Source organism: Hyperolius riggenbachi, chromosome 9, assembly GCF_040937935.1.
Source record: "Hyperolius riggenbachi isolate aHypRig1 chromosome 9, aHypRig1.pri, whole genome shotgun sequence".
NCBI classification, from domain to species: domain Eukaryota; kingdom Metazoa; phylum Chordata; class Amphibia; order Anura; family Hyperoliidae; genus Hyperolius; species Hyperolius riggenbachi.
In genome coordinates, this window is record NC_090654.1 from 12,593,831 (window position 1) to 12,616,750 (window position 22,920).

The 22,920-nt window shown below is 50.9% G+C and overlaps 1 protein-coding gene across 1 annotated transcript; it reads right to left on the reverse strand.

Annotated features, from left to right (window-relative positions):
- Positions 1-410: 410 nt before the first annotated feature.
- Positions 411-15,449, reverse strand: LOC137531921 (E3 ubiquitin/ISG15 ligase TRIM25-like). Its single transcript, XM_068251942.1, has 2 exons — positions 15,356-15,449; positions 411-1,809 (listed from the first exon to the last, which is right to left on the reverse strand). Exon 2 carries the CDS (start codon positions 1,799-1,801, stop codon positions 434-436), a length of 1,368 nt encoding a protein of 455 aa, XP_068108043.1. The 5' UTR covers positions 1,802-1,809; positions 15,356-15,449; the 3' UTR covers positions 411-433.
- Positions 15,450-22,920: the final 7,471 nt, after the last annotated feature.

Here is a 22,920-nt window from a genome sequence, read left to right on the forward strand (position 1 = left end):
TATAGGTGAGGAAAGATGTTACAATGGTTGGTCAGTGTGCAGAGCAGGAGGGTTCTCTAATAATGTAGCCCAGCACTGGCTGCATGCCACGAGGAACCTTTTATTTTATTTTTTTACACAGACTAAAGAAGGGTAAAGTCCTGCACATTGGGGGAGAGGGTGAAGGTTGTGCCTCTCCTGTGTAAGTCAGTCTGCTGTGCAGTGTAATCAGTATAATCACATTGCAGAACTACAACTAATAAACAAGGCTCTATAAACCTAATGGAATGCCTGAGTATGCAACACATTCATAAGTAATGAATTCTGTTTTTTGCTTTTTATTTTTTTATTTTAAAAAATGAGGGTATAATAGAAAAAAAATGTTTTTTTTCCCATTTACAGGCTTCAACATAAGTAGAATATAGTCAGGATTAAAGATATAAAAATACATTTATTATAATGTGACAGTAGATGTGGAATTCCCCCCTGTTATCGTTATAGAACCGCTATATACACATAACCCAGCATGGAGGGGCTCAGTGAAGGTGGTAATAAATGTGTGGAGGTGTCTGATGGGGTCACACAGGGCATAAAAGGAGATCTGCCCGGCCTCATAATCCAGAGATATCCTGACTCTACCACTGGGGATCCCATCAGGTAACTCAATCACTTCACTGTCATGTGTCACTGAGTACTGATTATAATACCTGCACAAACCCCAGGACTTGTTATTACATCCAATCCCTGACTCCCGTTCTCTCCTGGCTATACTGGGGTAACACATCCCCACTCTCCAGTAATCTGATCTCCCAACATACACTTCCCAGTAATGTCGCCCTGAGGAGAAACTCCGGCTGCTCAACACCTGAGGCTTACCCTGAAATCTCTCTGCTGTTAGTGGGCGGTTCTGCCTTATTTGTGACCCAGATGCCATTTTCCTGTCATCTGATATATATAGATAAATGTTAGCTGTGTTTACATCCAGTAATATGTCTGCAGGCTGTACAGAGTGTGATTCCTGTAAGACAGTCAGTGGATCAGTCATGTTACACAGCTCCTCAATGCGATGCATTTTCATAGACAGCTCCACCTTCTTTATCTCCAGCTGCTCGATGTCATCATCATAGGATTGTACCCGCCATTTCCTGAGGTCTCTAAACAGGGCAGTTTCTCTCTTTTCCCCACCATCTGCTTTTTGTTGTGCTTTTCTCCCGCGTTCCTCCAGACTCTGGACTCTTTTCATCAGTGTCTGTAGATCATTTCTCAGGCTCTTCTTCTTCTCCTCAGAGGCCTCATCCAGTGACATCATCGTATGTCCTACATGTCCCCCAATTGCACAACAGGATGCACAGACACAGGCAGCATCCTCAGTGCAGTAATATTCCAGGATCTTCTTATGGACGGAGCATTTCCTCTTCCCCAGGTCAGTGGTGGGAGGCAGTAAAGTGTGTCCCCCTGACCTGTCATGTTTCCTCAGGTGATGATCACACAATGAGGTCTCACACTGCAGACAGGATTTAGTAGCAGGAACAGGAAAGTCACAGTAATTACAGAAGACCCCGGTCTGCTCCTGATCTGTCTCTGTAGCATGAAAAGTCTCACAGATGTTATGTAATGTTGTGTTCCTCACCAGCTCAGGCCTCCTCAGGTATATCTTCTGACATTCAGGACATTTATATTCCTTTAGATGCACCTGATGGTCCCAGGCTTGTGTGATGCAGTCCCGGCAGAAGTTGTGGCCACACGGCAAGGTCACAGGATCTCTATAGATCTCCATACAGATGGAGCAGCGGAGCTCAGCAGTCACAGCAGCAGACGCCATTGTCACAGCTAGAAGAGATTACAAGTATTTCCTGGTCACATGAAAAGCAAGGTGCAGATTATTACACGGTTTTCAATGATTAACTTTGTACATCTGTGGATTCTGGTAGTAAAGTTTACCATCAGAGAGCGATCTGGGGGTCCACTTGTATCACAGGTGCTGCTACCTGTATAGAACAGTGCTGGATATGGAGATAGAAAGGAGAAAAAGTGCACACTGTGATACTAGTAGGAGAAGGCTCTAGGGGCCTTATAGGAAAGGTCTCACCTCGTTGTCGAGGCTGGAGAAACCTATATAGGTTTGCCAGCTGTCACGCTTGTGTCCCTCTTATGCCGGGGACCTGGCTTGCATGCAGAGGCGTAGCAATGGGGATAGCAGCCATAGCCTTGCTATGGGGCCCCGCGGCAGCCCTACGTCACAGGGGGCCCGCAGCTGCCTTAGATAGAGGACTTTTTAATTTTTTTTTTAAATTATACTTCCGGTCACCGGCCCAGGCCCCCCGCCCCACTCCCTCACCTGGGCGGGCCCCCCTCCCTCACCTCGGCGGGCCCCCCTCCCTCACCTCGGCAGGCCCCCCTCCTTTTACAAGCGGCGGGAGGTGCGGAATATTCAGCAGGCTCCGGGGAGGTAATCAGCTGCTAGAGGTTCAGCTGCCTCCCGGGCTACGCTGTCTCCTCTCTATGCCGCGCGCACTGCTTCCTGGTTTATTGTGCGCGGCATACAGAGGAGACACCGTAGCCCGGGAGGCAGCTGAACCTCTAGCGGCTGATTACCTCGTCGGAGCCTGCTGAATATTCCGCACCTCCCGCCGCTCGTAAAAGTAGGGGGGACACCGTGACCGGACCCCAGGTGAGGCAGGGGGGATAGGAGTCGGGACCCTACCCCACTAACCTACCCGCCCACCCGGCTGCCTAACTGCCCGCCCGCCCACCCACCCGACTGCCTAACTGCCCGAACCCAACTGCCTAACTGCCTGTCCACCCACCCGACTGCCTAACTGCCCGCCCACCCACCCGACTGCCTAACTGCCCATCCACCCGCCCGACTGCCTAACTGCCCGAACCCGACTGCCTAACTGCCCGCCCACCCACCCGACTGCCTAACTGCCCGAACCCGACTGCCTAACTGATCGCCCACCCACCCGACTGCCTAACTGCCCGCCCACCCACCCGACTGCCTAACTGCCCATCCACCCGCCCGACTGCCTAACTGCCCGAACCCGACTGCCTAACTGCCCGCCCACCCACCCGACTGCCTAACTGCCTGCCCACCCACCCGACTGCCTAACTGCCCGAACCCACCCACCCAACTGCCTAACTGGCCGCCCACCCACCCAACCGACTGCCTAACTGCCCACCCGCCCACCCACCCGACTGCCTAACTGCCCGAACCCGACTGCCTAACTGCCCGCCCACCCACCTGACTGCCTAACTGCCCACCCACCCAGCTGCCTAACTGCCCACCCAGCTACCCACCCAGCTGCCTAACTGCCCACCCACCTGCCCACACAGCTGCCTAACTGGCCGCCCATCCAGCTGCCTAACTGGCCGCCCACCCAGCTGCCTAACTGGCCGCCCACCCAGCTGCCTAACTGGCCGCCCACCCAGCTGCCTAGCTGGCCACCCACCCAGCTGCCTAGCTGGCCACCCACCCACCTAACTGCCCACCCAGTTACCCACCCAGCTGCCTAACAGGCCACCCAGCTGCCTAACTGGCCGCCCACCCAGCTGCCTAACTGGCCGCCCACCCAGCTGCCTAACTGGCCGCCCACCCAGCTGCCAAACTGCCCGCCCACCCAGCTGCCAAACTGCCCACCCACCTAACTGCCCACCCAGCTACCCACCCAGCTGCCTAACTGCCCACCCACCCAGCTGCCTAACTGCCCACCCAGCTGCCTAACTGCCCGCCCACCTGCCCACCCATCTGCCTAACTGGCCACCCACCCAGCTGCCTAGCTGGCCACCCACCCACCCAGCTGCCTAACTGCCCACCCACCAACCCAGCTGCCTAGCTGGCCACCCACCCACCCAGCTGCCTAACTGCCCACCCACCAACCCAGCTACCTAACTGCCAACCCTCCCACCCAGCTACCTATATGCCCACCCTGCCACACAGCTAACTAACTGCCTACCCTGCCACCCAGCTACCTATCTGCCTACCCTGCTACCTAACTGCCTACCCGTCTACCTATCTGCCTACCCTGCCACCTAGCTACCTATCTGCCTACCCAGCTACCTGACTGCCTACCCGCTCACCCAGCTGCCGGCACCGCAAATAGCGTGCCAGCCTGCCCAACCACCCTCCCTCCCTCCAGGTAATTAATGTTCGCCCACTATAGACCTGGCTACATATACTGCATTTTGTGGGAAAATCTGGCGACAATCTGATTGGATTTTCTTGGGGAAATTTGGCGACAATCTGATTGCATTTTGTCGGGAAATCTGGCAATAATCTGATTGTATTTTATGGGGAAATCTGCAGACAATCTGGTTGCATTTTGTGGGAAAATCTGCTGACAATCTGGTTGCAATTTGTGGGGAAATCTGCCACCAATCTGGTTGCATTTTTTGGGGAAATCTGCCGCCAATCTGGTTGCAATTTGTGGGAAAATCTGCCGACAATCTGGTTGCATTATTTTGGGAAATCTGCTGCAAATTTGGTTGCATTTTTTGGGGGGAAATCTGCCGCCAATCTGGTTGCAATTTTTGGGGAAATCTGCCACCAATCTGGTTGCATTTTGTTGGGGAGTCTGCCTACAATCTGGTTGCAATTTGTGGGGGAGTCTGCCTACAATCTGGTTGCAATTTGTGGGGAAATCTGCCAACAATCTGGTTGCATTTTATGGGGAAATTTGCCGACAATCTGGTTGCATTTTGTGGGGAAATTTGCCGACAATCTGGTTGCATATTGTGTGGAAATCTGCCGACAATCTGGTTGCGTTTTATGGGGAAATCAGATTTTCCCACAAAATGTTTGGGTGGGAGGTCCGAGGTCCGTGGGGTTGGAAGGTCAGGGGGGGGGGCATAATTTTGCTATGGGGCCCAGTCATTTTTAGCTATGCCCCTGCTTGCATGAATATACTCACGGTCTTGGATGGTGATCCAGTCGGGATTCCACGGTGGTTATTTGGAACACGCTGCGGTGGGCATGTAAACGTTTTTCTGCGCTCGGCCGGTACGAGCCTGATTCCCCGGCTATGAGTGTGATGATTTTTTTTATGCTTGATAAAGCAGGGGTGCTCCCCTGGGAAACGCGTCACAATAACGTTTTTAAACACAGCCTTTGCATATCTTTGCAGCTGACACTGCTTTGCTTTGCTAGCTGTTTTTATCTCCTACCACGCTCATAGCTGGGGAATCAGGCTCGTACCGGCCGAGATCAGAAAACGTTTACACGCCCATCGCAGCGTGTTCCAAATAACCACTGTGGAATCCCGTCTGGATCACCATCCAAGACCGTGAGGATATTCGTGCAAGCCAGGTCCCCGGCATAAGAGAGACACAAGCGTGACAGCTGGCAAACCTATATAGGTTTCTCCAGCCTCAACCACCAGGTGAGACCTTTCCTATAGGGCCCAGAGCCCCCACCTACTAGTACAACAGTGTGCGCTTTTTTTCTCCTCTCTGTCTCCATAACTTTCACACTGTGTGAAAAGCACTTAGAGACACAGATTATATAACAAGAAAGCATTTTTAGGGGTTACTGCAAATTGGTGATGATAATATTAACTTCAGCATCATCCTTGCATTAAAATTGCAAAAAGACTATGGGCTTGATTCACAAAGCGGTGCTAACCTACTTAGCACGTCTAAAGTCTTTAGGCGCGCTAACCAGGGTGCTAAGTAGGTTAGCACCGGTTTTCTAAATTGGGAAATCCGGTGCTAATCTACTTAGCACCCTGGTTAGCATGTCTAAAGACTTTAGACGTGCTAAGTAGGTTAGCACCGCTTTGTGAATCAAGCCCTATGTGGATTACAGTGCCATAGCTGCAGAGCTCAGGACACCGACGCAGCAATTTGACTTGGCCCCTGGGAGGAGGGGGGCACAATCAATGGGGGGGGGGGGGGCAGGCGGTGGTGCTAGGGCAATTTCCCAATGGATTTTTTTTTGATGAAATGTATTGGAAATCACTGTACAGTGTGTGGTCATTTAACCTCCCTGGCGGTAAGCCCGGGCGGTATGCCACGCAGGAGGATTTCTCAGGCTCTGTTGGGGCGATTCGCCCCATTCAAAGTGCTGTGCGCGCAGCCAGCACTTTGCTAGCCGTGCGCACAGCTCGATCACCGCCGCTCTGTGGCAATCGCCCGCACGCAGCGGCAAAAGAGGGCCCCCAGCCAGAGCCCTGCGCTGCCCGGACCAATGAGTTCCGGGCAGCGCTATGGACTGGATCGAGTGCGCCTGCCGATCGTCGCCATGGCAACAGGAGAAGCCAAACAGGGGAACGCGTTATATACGCGCTCCCCTGTTTGCTATTGATGCCGGCGACGATCGCACTAGAGGGCCACATGCGCCCTCTAGTGGTGTTTCATGTAGCTACCACTCTGGTAGCTTTACATGAAACAAAACAAAAACATTAAAAAAAGGATTTTTGCCCATTAGGCAAAATAAATTAACCGCCAGGGAGGTTAATAGATCCCTCTCTTAACAGATTCCATCAGATAGGAATCATTTGATGGTCAATCTGGTGGCCATCAAGCATATATGTGTACTTTAAGCACACATACTATACAGTAAGTGATGCTTCTTCCTGTTAGCAGGGACGCTCATCACAACCTCAAGATCACGGCATAGCTTGGATTCACAAGCATTTTTTCATTATCCGACATCGTGATCCAAATCTGTGATTGCATAGTGATCACAGGGTTCAATCACGGAAAACCACCATGATCACGGAAATCCGTCTTGAGATCACAGCCGTGATCATGATCGGAAATCCGCGATTGGCAAAATTAGGTCCCTGGGCCAATTAGAGGCGCCAGCCTAGGCCCTAGCAGCCAATCATAGGAGGGGAGGCTCTGCCCTCCCCTGCTGTATATAAAGCGGCGGCCATGTTCAGAGGCCCCGCCCTTGCTAGACTCTGTGGCACTGAGAGCATCTCCAGGCCATATTGCATAAAGCAAGAGCGTTTTTTTGTGTAAAAAAACAGCGTTTTCACTCATTTCAATGCTCTATTACTGTATTTGATACTGGTATTTAGCCAGTGAGGGGCAGTGATCAACCTGAGTTAGTTGTAGTCACTCAGTATAGTCAGTGAGGTTGTACTGTGCCAGCATGCAGTTACTGTGCTGTGCGTAGTGCAGGCAGGCACGTGTTCAGTGATTTTTGTGCTCTATTACTGTATTTGATACTTGTATTTAGCAAATTACCCAGTGATCAATTTAAATTAGTTGCAGTCAGTCACAGGGCCGGCCTTAGGTTTCACAGTGCCCTGAGCGTAACCAGATTTTGGTGCCCCCCCCATTCATCACACACACACACACACACACACACACACACACACACACACACACACACACACACACACACACACACACACACACACACACACACACACACACACACACACACACACACACACACACACACACACACACACACACACACACACACACACACACACACACACGTTTGGAAAAGTACTTGAAAGCTGGTGAAAAAGTGCTATCAAAATTATTGTATTTTCTTGTATACTTGGGGTGATGTGCAGACAGCCCCAGTATGTGGCCAGAGAGTTCCTATAGCAAGAGAGCCCCAGTATGTGGCCAGAGTTCTTGTTTGTAGCCAGAGAGCCCCAATATACAGCCAGAGAGCCCAGAATACAGCCAGGTCCAGTATACACCCAGAGAGCCCCAGTATGTAGCCAGAGAGCCCCAGTATGTAGCCAAAGAGACCCAGTATGTAGCCAAAGAGACCCAGTATGTAGCCAAAGAGACCCAGTATGTAGCCAAAGAGACCCAGTATGTAGCCAGAGAGCCCCAATATACAGCCAGAGAGCTCCAGTATGTAGCCAGAGAGCCCCAGTATGTAGCCAGAGAGCCCCAGTATGTAGCCAGAGAGCCCCAGTATGTAGCCAGAGAGCCCCAGTATACAGCCAGAGAGCCCCAGTATACAGCCAGAGAGCCCCAGTATACAGCCAGAGAGCCCCAGTATACAGCCAGAGAGCCCCAGTATGTAGCCAGAGAGCCCCAGTATGTAACCAGAGAGCCCCAGTATGTAACCAGAGAGCCCCAGTATACAGCCAGAGAGCCCCAGTATACAGCCAGAGAGCCCCAGTATACAGCCAGAGAGCCCCAGTATACAGCCAGAGAGACCCAGTATACAGCCAGAGAGACCCAGTATGTAGCCAGAGAGACCCAGTATGTAGCCAGAGAGACCCAGTATGTAGCCAGAGAGACCCAGTATGTAGCCAGAGAGACCCAGTATACAGCCAGAGAGCCCCGGTATACAGCCAGAGAGCCCCGGTATACAGCCAGAGAGCCCCAGTATACAGCCAGAGAGCCCCAGCCCCAGTATACAGCCAGAGAGTCCCAGTATGTAGCCGGAGAGCCCCAGTATACAGCCAGAGAGCCCCAGTATGTAGCCAGAGAGCCCCAGTATGTAGACAGAGAGCCCCAGTATACAGCCAGAGAGCCCCAGTATACAGCCAGAGAGCCCCAGTATACAGCCAGAGAGCCCCAGTATACAGCCAGAGAGCCCCAGTATACAGCCAGAGAGCCCCAGTATACAGCCAGAGAGCCCCAGTATACAGCCAGAGAGCCCCAGTACACAGCCAGAGAGCCCCAGTACGTAGCCAGAGAGCCCCAGTATGTAGCCAGAGAGACCCAGTATGTAGCCAGAGAGACCCAGTATGTAGCCAGAGAGACCCAGTATGTAGCCAGAGAGACCCAGTATGTAGCCAGAGAGACCCAGTATGTAGCCAGAGAGACCCAGTATGTAGCCAGAGAGACCCAGTATGTAGCCAGAGAGACCCAGTATGTAGCCAGAGAGACCCAGTATGTAGCCAGAGAGCCCCGGTATACAGCTAGAGAGCCCCGGTATACAGCCAGAGAGCCCCGGTATACAGCCAGAGAGCCCCGGTATACAGCCAGAGAGCCCCGGTATACAGCCAGAGAGCCCCGGTATACAGCCAGAGAGCCCCAGTATACAGCCAGAGAGCCCCAGTATACAGCCAGAGAGCCCCAGTATACAGCCAGAGAGCCCCAGCCCCAGTATACAGCCAGAGAGTCCCAGTATACAGCCAGAGAGCCCCAGTATGTAGCCAGAGAGCCCCAGTATGTAGACAGAGAGCCCCAGTATACAGCCAGAGAGCCCCAGTATACAGCCAGAGAGCCCCAGTATACAGCCAGAGAGCCCCAGTATACAGCCAGAGAGCCCCAGTATACAGCCAGAGAGCCCCAGTATACAGCCAGAGAGCCCCAGTATACAGCCAGAGAGCCCCAGTACACAGCCAGAGAGACCCAGTATGTAGCCAGAGAGACCCAGTATGTAGCCAGAGAGACCCAGTATGTAGCCAGAGAGACCCAGTATGTAGCCAGAGAGACCCAGTATGTAGCCAGAGAGACCCAGTATGTAGCCAGAGAGACCCAGTATGTAGCCAGAGAGACCCAGTATGTAGCCAGAGAGACCCAGTATGTAGCCAGAGAGACCCAGTATGTAGCCAGAGAGCCCCGGTATACAGCCAGAGAGCCCCGGTATACAGCCAGAGAGCCCCGGTATACAGCCAGAGAGCCCCGGTATACAGCCAGAGAGCCCCGGTATACAGCCAGAGAGCCCCAGTATACAGCCAGAGAGCCCCAGTATACAGCCAGAGAGCCCCAGTATACAGCCAGAGAGCCCCAGTATACAGCCAGAGAGCCCCAGTATACAGCCAGAGAGCCCCAGTATGTAGCCAGAGAGCCCCAGTATGTAGCCAGAGAGCCCCAGTATACAGCCAGAGAGCCCCAGCCCCAGTATACAGCCAGAGAGTCCCAGTATGTAGCCAGAGAGCCCCAGTATACAGCCAGAGAGCCCCAGTATACAGCCAGAGAGCCCCAGTATACAGCCAGAGAGCCCCAGTATACAGCCAGAGAGCCCCAGTATACAGCCAGAGAGACCCAGTATGTAGCCAGAGAGACCCAGTATGTAGCCAGAGAGCCCCGGTATACAGCCAGAGAGCCCCGGTATACAGCCAGAGAGCCCCGGTATACAGCCAGAGAGCCCCGGTATACAGCCAGAGAGTCCCAGTATACAGCCAGAGAGCCCCAGTATACAGCCAGAGAGCCCCAGTATACAGCCAGAGAGCCCCAGTATACAGCCAGAGAGCCCCAGTATACAGCCAGAGAGTCCCAGTATGTAGCCAGAGAGCCCCAGTATACAGCCAGAGAGCCCCAGTATGTAGCCAGAGAGCCCCAGTATGTAGCCAGAGAGCCCCAGTATGTAGCCAGAGAGCCCCAGTATACAGCCAGAGAGCCCCAGCCCCAGTATACAGCCAGAGAGTCCCAGTATGTAGCCAGAGAGCCCCAGTATACAGCCAGAGAGCCACAGTATACAGCCAGAGAGCCCCAGTATGTAGCCAGAGAGCCCCAGTATGTAGCCAGAGAGCCCCAGTATACAGCCAGAGAGCCCCGGTATACAGCCAGAGAGCCCCGGTATACAGCCAGAGAGCCCCGGTATACAGCCAGAGAGCCCCGGTATACAGCCAGAGAGCCCCGGTATACAGCCAGAGAGCCCCGGTATACAGCCAGAGAGCCCCGGTATACAGCCAGAGAACCCCGGTATACAGCCAGAGAGCCCCGGTATACAGCCAGAGAGCCCCAGTATGTAGCCAGAGAGCCCCAGCATGTAGCCAGAGAGCCCCAGCATGTAGCCAGAGAGCCCCAGTATGTAGCCAGAGAGCCCCAGTATGTAGACAGAGAGCCCCAGTATACAGCCAGAGAGCCCCAGTATACAGCCAGAGAGCCCCAGTATACAGCCAGAGAGCCCCAGTATGTAGCCAGAGAGCCCCAGTATACAGCCAGAGAGCCCCAGTATACAGCCAGAGAGCCCCAGTATGTAGACAGAGAGCCCCAGTATGTAGACAGAGAGCCCCAGTATACAGCCAGAGAGCCCCAGTATACAGCCAGAGAGCCCCAGTATACAGCCAGAGAGCCCCAGTATGTAGCCAGAGAGCCCCAGTATGTAGCCAGAGAGCCCCAGTATGTAGCCAGAGAGCCCCAGTATGTAGCCAGAGAGCCCCAGTATGTAGCCAGAGAGCCCCAGTATACAGCCAGAGAGCCCCAGTATTTAGCCAGAGAGCCCCAGTATGTAGCCAGAGAGCCCCAGTATGTAGCCAGAGAGCCCCAGTATGTAGCCAGAGAGCCCCAGTATACAGCCAGAGAGCCCCAGTATACAGCCAGAGAGCCCCAGGATGTAGCCAGAGAGCCCCAGTATACAGCCAGAGAGCCCCAGTATGTAGCCAGAGAGCCCCAGTATGTAGCCAGAGAGCCCCAGTATGTAGACAGAGAGCCCCAGTATGTAGACAGAGAGCCCCAGTATACAGCCAGAGAGCCCCAGTATACAGCCAGAGAGCCCCAGTATACAGCCAGAGAGCCCCAGTATACAGCCAGAGAGCCCCAGTATACAGCCAGAGAGCCCCAGTATACAGCCAGAGAGCCCCAGTATGTAGCCAGAGAGCCCCAGTATGTAGCCAGAGAGCCCCAGTATACAGCCAGAGAGCCCCAGCCCCAGTATACAGCCAGAGAGTCCCAGTATGTAGCCAGAGAGCCCCAGTATACAGCCAGAGAGCCCCAGTATACAGCCAGAGAGCCCCAGTATACAGCCAGAGAGCCCCAGTATACAGCCAGAGAGCCCCAGTATACAGCCAGAGAGCCCCAGTATACAGCCAGAGAGCCCCAGTATACAGCCAGAGAGCCCCAGTATACAGCCAGAGAGCCCCAGTATGTAGCCAGAGAGACCCAGTATGTAGCCAGAGAGACCCAGTATGTAGCCAGAGAGACCCAGTATGTAGCCAGAGAGCCCCGGTATACAGCCAGAGAGCCCCGGTATACAGCCAGAGAGCCCCGGTATACAGCCAGAGAGCCCCGGTATACAGCCAGAGAGCCCCGGTATACAGCCAGAGAGTCCCAGTATACAGCCAGAGAGCCCCAGTATACAGCCAGAGAGCCCCAGTATACAGCCAGAGAGCCCCAGTATACAGCCAGAGAGCCCCAGTATACAGCCAGAGAGCCCCAGTATACAGCCAGAGAGCCCCAGTATACAGCCAGAGAGCCCCAGTATACAGCCAGAGAGCCCCAGTATACAGCCAGAGAACCCCAGTATACAGCCAGAGAGTCCCAGTATGTAGCCAGAGAGCCCCAGTATACAGCCAGAGAGCCCCAGTATACAGCCAGAGAGCCCCAGTATGTAGCCAGAGAGCCCCAGTATGTAGCCAGAGAGCCCCAGTATGTAGCCAGAGAGCCCCAGTATGTAGCCAGAGAGCCCCAGCCCCAGTATACAGCCAGAGAGTCCCAGTATGTAGCCAGAGAGCCCCAGTATACAGCCAGAGAGCCCCAGTATACAGCCAGAGAGCCCCAGTATACAGCCAGAGAGCCCCAGTATACAGCCAGAGAGCCCCAGTATGTAGCCAGAGAGACCCAGTATGTAGCCAGAGAGCCCCAGTATACAGCCAGAGAGCCCCGGTATACAGCCAGAGAGCCCCGGTATACAGCCAGAGAGTCCCGGTATACAGCCAGAGAGCCCCGGTATACAGCCAGAGAGCCCCGGTATACAGCCAGAGAGCCCCGGTATACAGCCAGAGAGCCCCAGTATGTAGCCAGAGAGCCCCAGCATGTAGCCAGAGAGCCCCAGTATGTAGCCAGAGAGCCCCAGTATGTAGCCAGAGAGCCCCAGTATGTAGACAGAGAGCCCCAGTATGTAGACAGAGAGCCCCAGTATACAGCCAGAGAGCCCCAGTATACAGCCAGAGAGCCCCAGTATACAGCCAGAGAGCCCCAGTATACAGCCAGAGAGCCCCAGTATGTAGACAGAGAGCCCCAGTATACAGCCAGAGAGCCCCAGTATGTAGCCAGAGAGCCCCAGTATGTAGCCAGAGAGCCCCAGTATGTAGCCAGAGAGCCCCAGTATGTAGCCAGAGAGCCCCAGTATGTAGCCAGAGAGCCCCAGTATACAGCCAGAGAGCCCCAGTATTTAGCCAGAGAGCCCCAGTATGTAGCCAGAGAGCCCCAGTATGTAGCCAGAGAGCCCCAGTATACAGCCAGAGAGCCCCAGTATGTAGCCAGAGAGCCCCAGTATACAGCCAGAGAGCCCCAGTATACAGCCAGAGAGCCCCAGTATACAGCCAGAGAGCCCCAGTATGTAGCCAGAGAGCCCCAGTATACAGCCAGAGAGCCCCAGTATACAGCCAGATCCAGTATACAGCCAGAGAGCCCCAGTATACAGCCAGATCCAGTATACAGCCAGAGAGCCCCAGTATACAGCCAGATCCAGTATACAGCCAGAGAGCCCCAGCATACAGCCAGAGAGCCCCAGTATACAGCCAGAGAGTATTTTTTCACACTGGGTGCTGCTTGTAGAAAGGGTGACATTAGGGGCTACTTGCAACAGGGAGTGGGTCTCCCAAATGGAGCTGGGAAAAAAGGGCGCATGCCGCTAGTGGACAAAAAGGGCGCCGCCATTCACTCCCATAATAAATAGCGTTTAATGGGCGCCGAGTAGGAAAAAAGGGCGCCGGAGCTAAATAAAGTTTATAAACGGCGCCAGGAGCTAAATAAAGTTTACAAACGGCGCCCGGCGATGTTTAATGATTTATAACTGAACTTGTGGTGATTTACGTTTATAAAATGCACCCGTGCCGAATAACGTTTATGAAAATACTAAACATATTTATCTTATTTAAATAATTAAAACATTATTTAAAGTTTTATCCCTTACTGTTTGTAAAACATTATTATTCACGAAATAAAGCGATCAGTACGTAACGTAAATTGCAAAATATTTTTTGAATCCACAATTAGTAAAACATTATTATCCACATAATAAAGGGGCGTCTTAGGTTTAGGCACCAACAGGGGGGTCTTAGGTTTAGGCACCAATAGGGGGGTCTAGGGGTTAGGGGTAGGTACAGGGAGGGTTACTTAGGCACCAACAGGGGGGGGGGGGGTCTTAGGTTTAGGCACCAACAGGGGGGTCTTAGGTTTAGGCACCAACAGGGGGGTCTTAGGTTTAGGCACCAACAGGGGGGTCTTAGGTTTAGGCACCAACAGGGGGGTCTTAGGTTTAGGCACCAACAGGGGGGTCTTAGGTTTAGGCACCAACAGGGGGGTCTAGGGGTTAGGGGTAGGTACAGGGAGGGTTACTTAGGCACCAACAGGGGGGGGGGGGTCTTAGGTTTAGGCACCAACAGGGGGGTCTTAGGTTTAGGCACCAACAGGGGGGTCTTAGGTTTAGGCACCAACAGGGGGGTCTTAGGTTTAGGCACCAACAGGGGGGTCTTAGGTTTAGGCACCAACAGGGGGGTCTAGGGGTTAGGGGTAGGTACAGGGAGGGTTACTTAGGCACCAACGGGGGGGGGGGGGGGGGTCTTAGGTTTAGACACCAACAGGGGGGTCTTAGGTTTAGGCACCAACAGGGGGGTCTTAGGTTTAGGCACCAACAGGGGGGTCTTAGGTTTAGGCACCAATAGGGGGGTCTTAGGTTTAGGCACCAACAGGGGAGTCTAGGGGTTAGGGATAGGTACAGGTAGGGTTCTGTGTAAGAGTAGGCTTAGGTATAGTTTTAGTAAAATTTTAGTAATAATTACTAATGTATTACAACACTTATTACGAACGTAGTTATATTTATATCATCTTTATAAAACAATATTTTCAGATTTTATTATAAGAACAAACCATAAATGACGGTTATTCACAATAATATACAATTATAACAATTAAACATATATTATTGGTTTTTTTATAAACGTAATTATAAGTTTAACTTTTGAAACAGGGAAGATTAACGTTTTCACAATTTCCGATTTCATAAACATTATTTAATGATTTATAATTTTGTTAAACATTATTTGTAAACGAAATATAGCACACTATATTTATAAACCCTATTAATGATTAATTATTATTTAGAGTTTACACCCCGCGCCCTTTTTGTCCGGGCGCCCTTTTTGTACGTACGCCTCCCAAATATCCATACCTTTTCAGAGAGACAGAAAGACGCCTCTTACAAAACAGGAGACACTCTTTGGGGCTGGATATATATGAATAGCTCAGAGCCTTCTAAGTGAGACTGCTGAGCTGCTGAATGGGTTAAGCAACCCATCCCCTGGAGAAGAGCAGCCAGAAGGAATGCATGCAAAGCTCACCCCGTGTGCAGACTCTAGCTCAGGGAAGCCCTGCACTGTTTGAGGAGGGGAGGGAGGAGTGTCAGCCAGCCTGCCAGCGAGAGAAAGTGCAGCTAATCTATGGCATGCAGCAAGTGAAGGAAGGAGAACGTGCTTATTAGTTACAGTTACACCCTGCCTGGAAAGACTCTCATCCCTCCTGCAACTCACAGCTCACAGCCTGAGATATCTATAACTGTTACCTGCAGCTGAAGTTTCACTAGGTCCCTGGCTGGCAGAAGTAATGAATTTAGGCTGAAGCAGGAGAAACACTGCCACCCACACGTCAGCAGAGCTCTCTCCTCTCTCTCTGGCCGAGATGGAGGCGGGGCATGCTCAGCTGGCTGATTAGCTTGCTTTCATTGGCTGAAGAGAAGTGCCGGCCATATATATACTGTGGGTTGCAAAAGTATTCGGCCCCCTTGAAGTTTTCCACATTTTGATACATTACTGCCACAAACATGCATCAATTTTATTGGAATTCCATGTGAAAGACCAATACAAAGTGGTGTACATGTGAGAAGTGGATCGAAAATCATACATAATTCCAAACACTTTTTACAAATAACTGCAAAGTGGATTGTGCGTAATTATTCAGCCCCCTGAGTCAATACTTTGTAGAACCATCTTTTGCTGCAATTACAGCTGCCAGTCTTTAGGGTATGTCTCTACCAGCTTTGCACATCTACAGACTGAAATCCTTGCCCATTCTTCTTTGCAAAACAGCTCCAGCTCAGTCAGATTAGATGGACAGCGTTTGTGAACAGCAGTTTTCAGATCTTGCCACAGATTCTTGATTGGATTTAGATCTGGACTTTGACTGGGCCATTCTAACACATGGATATGTTTTGTATGAAACCATTCCATTGTTGCCCTGGCTTTATGTTTAGGGTCGTTGTCCTGCTGGAAGGTGAACCTCCGCCCCAGTCGCAAGTCTTTTGCAGTCTCCAAGAGGTTTTCTTCCAAGTTAGCCCTGTATTTGGCTCCATCCATCTTCCCATCAACTCTGACCAGCTTCCCTATCCCTGCTGAAGAGAAGCACCCCCAGAGCATGATGCTGCCACCACCATATTTGACAGTGGGGATGGTGTGTTCAGAGTAATGTGCAGTGTTAGTTTTCCGCCACACATAGCGTTTTGCATTTTGGCCAAAAAGTTCCATTTTGGTCTCATCTGACCAGAGCACCTTCTTCCACATGGTTGCTGCGTCCCCCACATGGCTTGAGGCAAACTGCAAACAAGTCTTCTTATGCTTTCTGCTAACAATGCCTTTCTTCTTGCCACTCTTCCATAAAGGCCAACTTTGTACAGTGCATGACTAATAGTTGTCCTATGGACAGATTCCCCCACCTGAGCTGTAGATCTCTGCAGCTCGTCCAGAGTCACCATGAGCCTCTTGACTGCATTTCTGAGCAGCGCTCTCCTTGTTCGGCCTGTGAGTTTAGGTGGATGGCCTTGTCTTCGTAGGTGTACAGTTGTGCCATACTCCTTCCATTTCTGAATCATCGCTTGAACAGTGCTCTGTGAGATGTTCAAGGCTTTGGAAATCTTTTTGTAGCCTAAGCCTGCTTTAAATTTCTCAATAACTTGATCCCTGACCTGTCTGGTGTTCTTTGGACTTCACGGTGTTGTTGCTCCCAATATTCTCTTATGGCCCGTACTCACGGGCTGCAGAAGTGGCCTGTCGCCAGCACACGTGAGCGTGCTAGCGACAGGCCGGCGACAGCTTCTCTCCAGGTCCCTCCGCGTACACACGCGGAAGAGGGACCAGCGGCGAGACGGAAGCTGTCGCCGACGTTCCTCCTCCCCCCGCCGGAAGCTTCATTCACCTCTATGGAGGTTGCTGTCGCTAGTCCGCGTACTCACGCGGACTAGCAACAGTTGCGGCGGAGGTGCGGCGGCGACTGTTGCCATGCGATTGAAACTTTCAATCGCATGGCGACAAGAGCGGCGGGCGACAGTTCGGGGTGCGCGCGCGTGCGACGGCCCATACTCACGGGCGACCTGTCGCCGCAACACGCGTGCGCCGCGTGTTGAGGCGACAAAAGTCCCTCGTGAGTATGGGCCATTAGACAACCTCTGAGGCCCTCACAGAGCAGCTGTATTTGTACTGACATTAGATTACACACAGGTGCACTCTATTTAGTCATTAGCACTCATCAGGCAATGTCTATAGGCAACTGACTGCACTCAGATCAAAGGGGGCCAAATAATTATGCACACACCACTTTGCAGTTATTTGTAAAAAAATGTTTGGAATCATGTATGATTTTCGTTCCACTTCTCACATGTACACCACTTTGTTTTGGTCTTTCATGTGGAATTCCAATAAAACTGATTCATGTTTGTGGCAGTATTATGACAAAATGTGGAAAACTTCAAGGGGGCCGAATACTTTTGCGTGTGTGCGTGCGTGCGTGCGTGCGTGCGTGCGTGCGTGCGTGCGTGTGTGTGTGTGTGTGTGCCGCAATCACTCGAAAACGGCTTGACCGATTTGAACGAAACTTGGTACACAGATCCCTTACTACCTGGGATGATATGTTCTGGGGGTCTCGCGGCCCCCCTGCACACCTGGGCGGAGCTACAAACAGCAAATCAGATTTCATCCATTCAAGTCAAAGGAAAAAATGTAAAAGGCTGCCATTCTCACAGTAATCAAGCCAGAGTCCCCACATTTGGCACAGTTGGTCACTTGGTGACCGAGGTTACAAATCCAGGAAAAGTGGGCGAGGTATAAAACAGCCAATCAAATTTCAGCCGTTCATTTTAAATGGGAAAATGTAAACTGCAGCCATTCTTACACTGTTAATCGCAGGGTTCTCAAACTTGGCACATTTGGTCACTGGGTGAATGCGATTAAGATTCAAGAAAATGGGTGGAGCCTACAACAGCCAATCAAAATTCACCTATTGATTTTCAAGGGGAATATTTAAACTGCTGCTATTCTTACACTTTTAATGGCAGAGGCTTCAAACTTGCTACAGTCGGTCATTGGGTGACTGGGGTCCAAATTCACTAAAGGGGCGGGGCCACATACAGCCAATCAGATTTCCTTGGTGGATAAACTGCTTCCATTCACACATTTTTGATGCCAGGAACCTGAAAGCTCACAAACTTGGTCATTAAGTGACTGTGTGTTGAGGTTACAAAAAGTGGGCGGAGCCAAAACAACTTTTACTGGGAAAATATAAACTGCAGCCATTCTTACACCGTTAATGGCAGGGTTCTCAAACTTTGCACAGTTGGTCATTGGGTGACTGAGATTAAGATTTTGGAAGGTGGGTGGAGCCTACAACAGCCAATAAAAATTCACCTTTTGATTTTCAAAGGGAATATTTAATCTGCTACCATTCTCTTATACTGCTAAAAGCAGACTCCTCAAACTTGGTACAGTTGGTCACTGGGTGATTAGGGTCCAAATTCAGAAAGGGGGCGGAGCCACAAACAGCCAGATTTGTTTATTTTTCAATGGGAATATACAAAGTATTGATACCAAGGACCCCAAAGCTGATTAACTTGATAATTGAGTGACTGTATGTCAAGGTTTGAAAAAGTGGGCGGTGCCAACAACTACATTTTTAACATGGCAGGGTTCCCAAACTTTACACAATTGGCCACTGGGTGACTGGGATGAATATTCAGAAATGTGGGTTGAGCCTACAACAGCCAATCAAAATGTACCTATTGATTTTAAAGGGGAATATTCACACTGCTACCATTTTTACACTGTTAGTGTCAGAGGCCTCAAACCTGATACAGTCAGTCACTGGGTAACTGGGGTCCAAATTCACTAAAGGGGTGGAGCCACAAACAGCCAATCAGATTTGTTAGATTGATTTCAGCCATTCTGTTATTGGCAGGGTTCTCAAACGTGACACAGTTGGCCACTGGGTGACTGGGACTAATATTCAGAAAAGTGGGTGGAATCTACAGCAGCCAATCAAAATTCACCTTTTGATTTTCAAGGGGAATATTTACATTGCTGCCATTCATGCACTCTTAATGGCAGAGGCCTAAAATCTGCTACAGTCAGTCACTGGGAGACTGGCGTTTAAATTCTGAAGGAAGGGGGCCAAAAACAGCCAATCAGATTTGTTTAATTTCAGTGGTAAAATGCAAATTATTGATGCCAAGGACACCAAAGCTCATAAAGTTGGTCATTAAGTGACGGTATGTCAAGATTAGAAATAGTGGGCGGAGCCAAAAACAACTAACTTTTTACATGGGAAAATGTAAACTGCAGCTTTTTTTACACTGTTAATGGCAGGGTTCTCAAACTTCACACAGTTGGTCACTAGGTGACTAGGATTAATATTCGGAAAAGTAGGTGGAGCCTACAAGAGCCAATCAAAATTCACCTATTGATTTTCAAGGGGAATATTGAAACTGCAGCCATTCTCACACTGTTAATAGCAGAGGCCTCAAACCTGCTGCAGTCGGTCGTTAAGTGTCTGGGGTTCAAATTCAGAAAAGGGGCGGAGCCAAAAACAGCCAGATTTATTTGCTGTATAAACTGCTTCCATTAGCACAATTTTGATGCCAGGAACCCAAAAGCTCACAAACTTGGTCATTGAGTAGTGACTGTGTGTCCAGGTTACAAAAAGTGGGTGGAGTTAAAAACAGATTTTTCTGGGAAATTGTAAACTGCAGCCCTTCTTCACTGTTAATGGCAGGGTTCTCAAACTTAGCTGGTTACTGGGTGACTGGGATTAATATTCAGAAAAGTGTGTGGAGCCTAAAATGGCAATCAAAAATCACGTCACTTTTCAAGGAGAATATTAAAATTGCTGCCATTCTTGCACTGTTAATGGCACAAGCCTCAAACCTGGTACAGTTGGTCATTGGGTCACTGGCGTTCAAATTCAGAAAAGGGGACAGAGCCACAAACAGTGAATCAGATTTGTTTTATTTCATGGGAAAATACAAATTATTGTTGCCAAGGACCCCAAAGCTCACAAACTTGGGCATTGAGTAGTGACTTTGTGTCCAGGTTGCAAAAAGTGGGCGGAGCCAAAAACAAATTTCACTGGGAAAGTGTAAACTGCAGCCCTTCTTACACTGTTTATGGCAGGGTTCTCAAACTTTGCCCAGATGGTCACTGAGTGACTGAGATTAATATTCAGGGAAGTGGGTGGAGCCTATAATAGCCAATCAAAATTCACCTGTTGATTTTCAAGTGGAATATTTAAATTGCTGCCATTTTTACACTGTTAATAGCAGATGCCTCAAACCTGCTACAGTTGGTCATTGGGTGACTGGGGTTCAAATGCTGGAGAGGGGCAGAGCCACAAACAGCGTATCTGATTTAATTTCTATGGGAATATACAAATTATTGATGCCAAAGGACCCCAAAGCTCACAAACTTGGTCATTGAGTGTGCGTTAGTGTTAGAAAGTGGGCGGAGCCAACACAAGTCAAATACATATCCGGGCAACGCCGGGTCATCAGTGGGTGGAGACAAATACAAATTTCACTGGGAAAATGTAAACTGAAGCCATTCTTACACTGTTAATGGCAGGGTTTTTAAACTTTGCACAGTTGGTCACTGGGTGACTGGGATTAATATTCAGAAAAGTGGGTGGAGCCTACAAAAGTGAATCAAACTTCACCTATTGCTTTTCAAGGGCACGGGCCTCAAACCTGGTACAGTTGGTTATTGGGTCACTGGGGTTCAAATTCAGAAATGGGGTGGAGCCACAAACAGCCAATCAGATTTGTTTCATTTCAATGCAAATTACTGATGCCAAAGACCCCAAAAGCTCACAAACTTGGTCATTGAGTAATTGTATGTTAGGGTTAGAAAAAGTGGGCGCAACACTAGCCAAATACATTCCCGGGCAACGCCGGGCAATCAGCTAGTATATATATATATCTCCTGGGGATGGGGAGCGGAGCCTTACTTTTACTGGTGTGGGGTCCAGTCAGTTCAGGAGATGGCCAGCCCGGGTTTCGAGGGACAGTCACACCCAGTCACCCACTGTCACACACAGCCAGGTCTGGGCAGGGTGGCTGACACTGTGCCACTGGCTGGCACACCGCGCCCTTCCAACCTCCTCCTATTACGGGGCCAGCAGCGCGGGGCGGAGACTCTCACTACCTCCAAGAGTTTGCAGCAGTTGTTGCTGGTCTTCGCCCCCATCACCCCCAGCGGCACCAGGGGGCGGAGCCAGAGGGAGACAGTCACGCGGCGCAACCAAGCTGGAGCCCGCAGCCGCCGCAAGTGAACATAAATTAACAATACGCAGCCATGCGAAAGGAGAGCGGCGCGGCGCCCCCACCTGGAAGCCGGGCGGCCGGCGCCCTGAGCGATCGCTCCGGTCGCACAGGCCAAAGGCCGGCCCTGGTCAGTCACTCAGTGTAGTCAGTGACATTGTACTGTGTCAGCGTGCAGTTAGTTTGCTGTGTGTAGTGCAGGCAGGCAGGTGTTCACTGATTTTCGTGCTCAGTATTCAGTATTTGTGCCATCTGCGCATTTTTCTTTTTTTGTTTTTCCTTTTCTGTCTTTTTAAAAAAAAAAAATCAGTAAATAAAGCTCCCAGTTATATTGTCTATCCCCACACACCTATTATTGACAGTAAAAAGCCGCACACTTTCCACCTTCAAATCTTGTGCATAGAGAATGGCTGGCAGGGGCCGTGGCAGTAGAGGGAGTGCCACATCTGGGACTGGTCCACCGTCAGGGAGAGGGCGCTCAGCTGCACGGGATGCAGAGAAAGGTGTACATCAGCAGAACAGCCGGTGGCACCCATTGGGTAGTGCCCATTCAGTGCTCATTCAAGAGAGTCAGTGGTGGAGATGATGGTGGAGGAGCAGCCATTACTTGTTCCCAGACCTCCGCTGTGACCAGCACTCCCAGCAGCAGCAGCAGGCAATGCCCCCCGCTTGTTGTGACATCCACCCCAGCAGCCAGTGGTCAGCCCTCCAAGGACAAGAGTGTTCTGCCCCTCAGTCCGGCGTCTGGGAGCATCTTGATGGCTGTCTATGATAAAGTCATAGGGCCTGATGTGGAGGAGATTGTGCTCGGGCCAGCACAAGCAGATTTTGAGGATGAGGAGGGGTCTGTGTCTGGGGCAGGAGACTGGTCAGGAGAAGAGATGATTTGTGACGAAGAGGATAATTATCAGGACTGTCCTTATGTGCTTGAGGTCCCGGAAAGTCAGCTCAGAGGAGGATGAGGCACAGGAGCCTAGGCAATTGTATGGCCACATGTCAGGCAGAGGCAGGTCCATCAGTGGGTATGGAAGACAGGCCGCTGCTTCAGCCGGCACTGCCATCAGCAGCAGCACCACCACGCAACCCCCAACCAGAGGGAGAGCCACCGCCAGACCCTCTGTGCATCATAGGGGGGTGTTTACCTCCCAAATATGGATTTTTTTCCATGTGTGCACCCTGGATGTAAGCTATGTAGTGTGTAACTCCTGCAAAAAAACCTTGAGGAGCCATGGGCGCAACGCATCCAAGATGGGCACTTCATCCCTCCAGGCCCACCTGAAGAGCCATCACTGTAATGATTTTGCAGCATTTATGAGGCTGAAGGACCAGGAAGGGGGTGGTCAGAGCAGGAGACCAGGGCCGTACAGAGGATCCTCAAGGGGGTGGTGCTCAAATTTGAAAAGGGGGCCCTAATCGATCAATCATGCTAAATTGTGCATATAATACCCCGTCTCCAGAAAGCAGTATTAAAGTGAACATCCGGACTAAAAATCGACTCAGCAGCACTGAAAAGGTTTTGTGTTCCTTTAATAGTTTCACAGCATCAGAACTTTGTT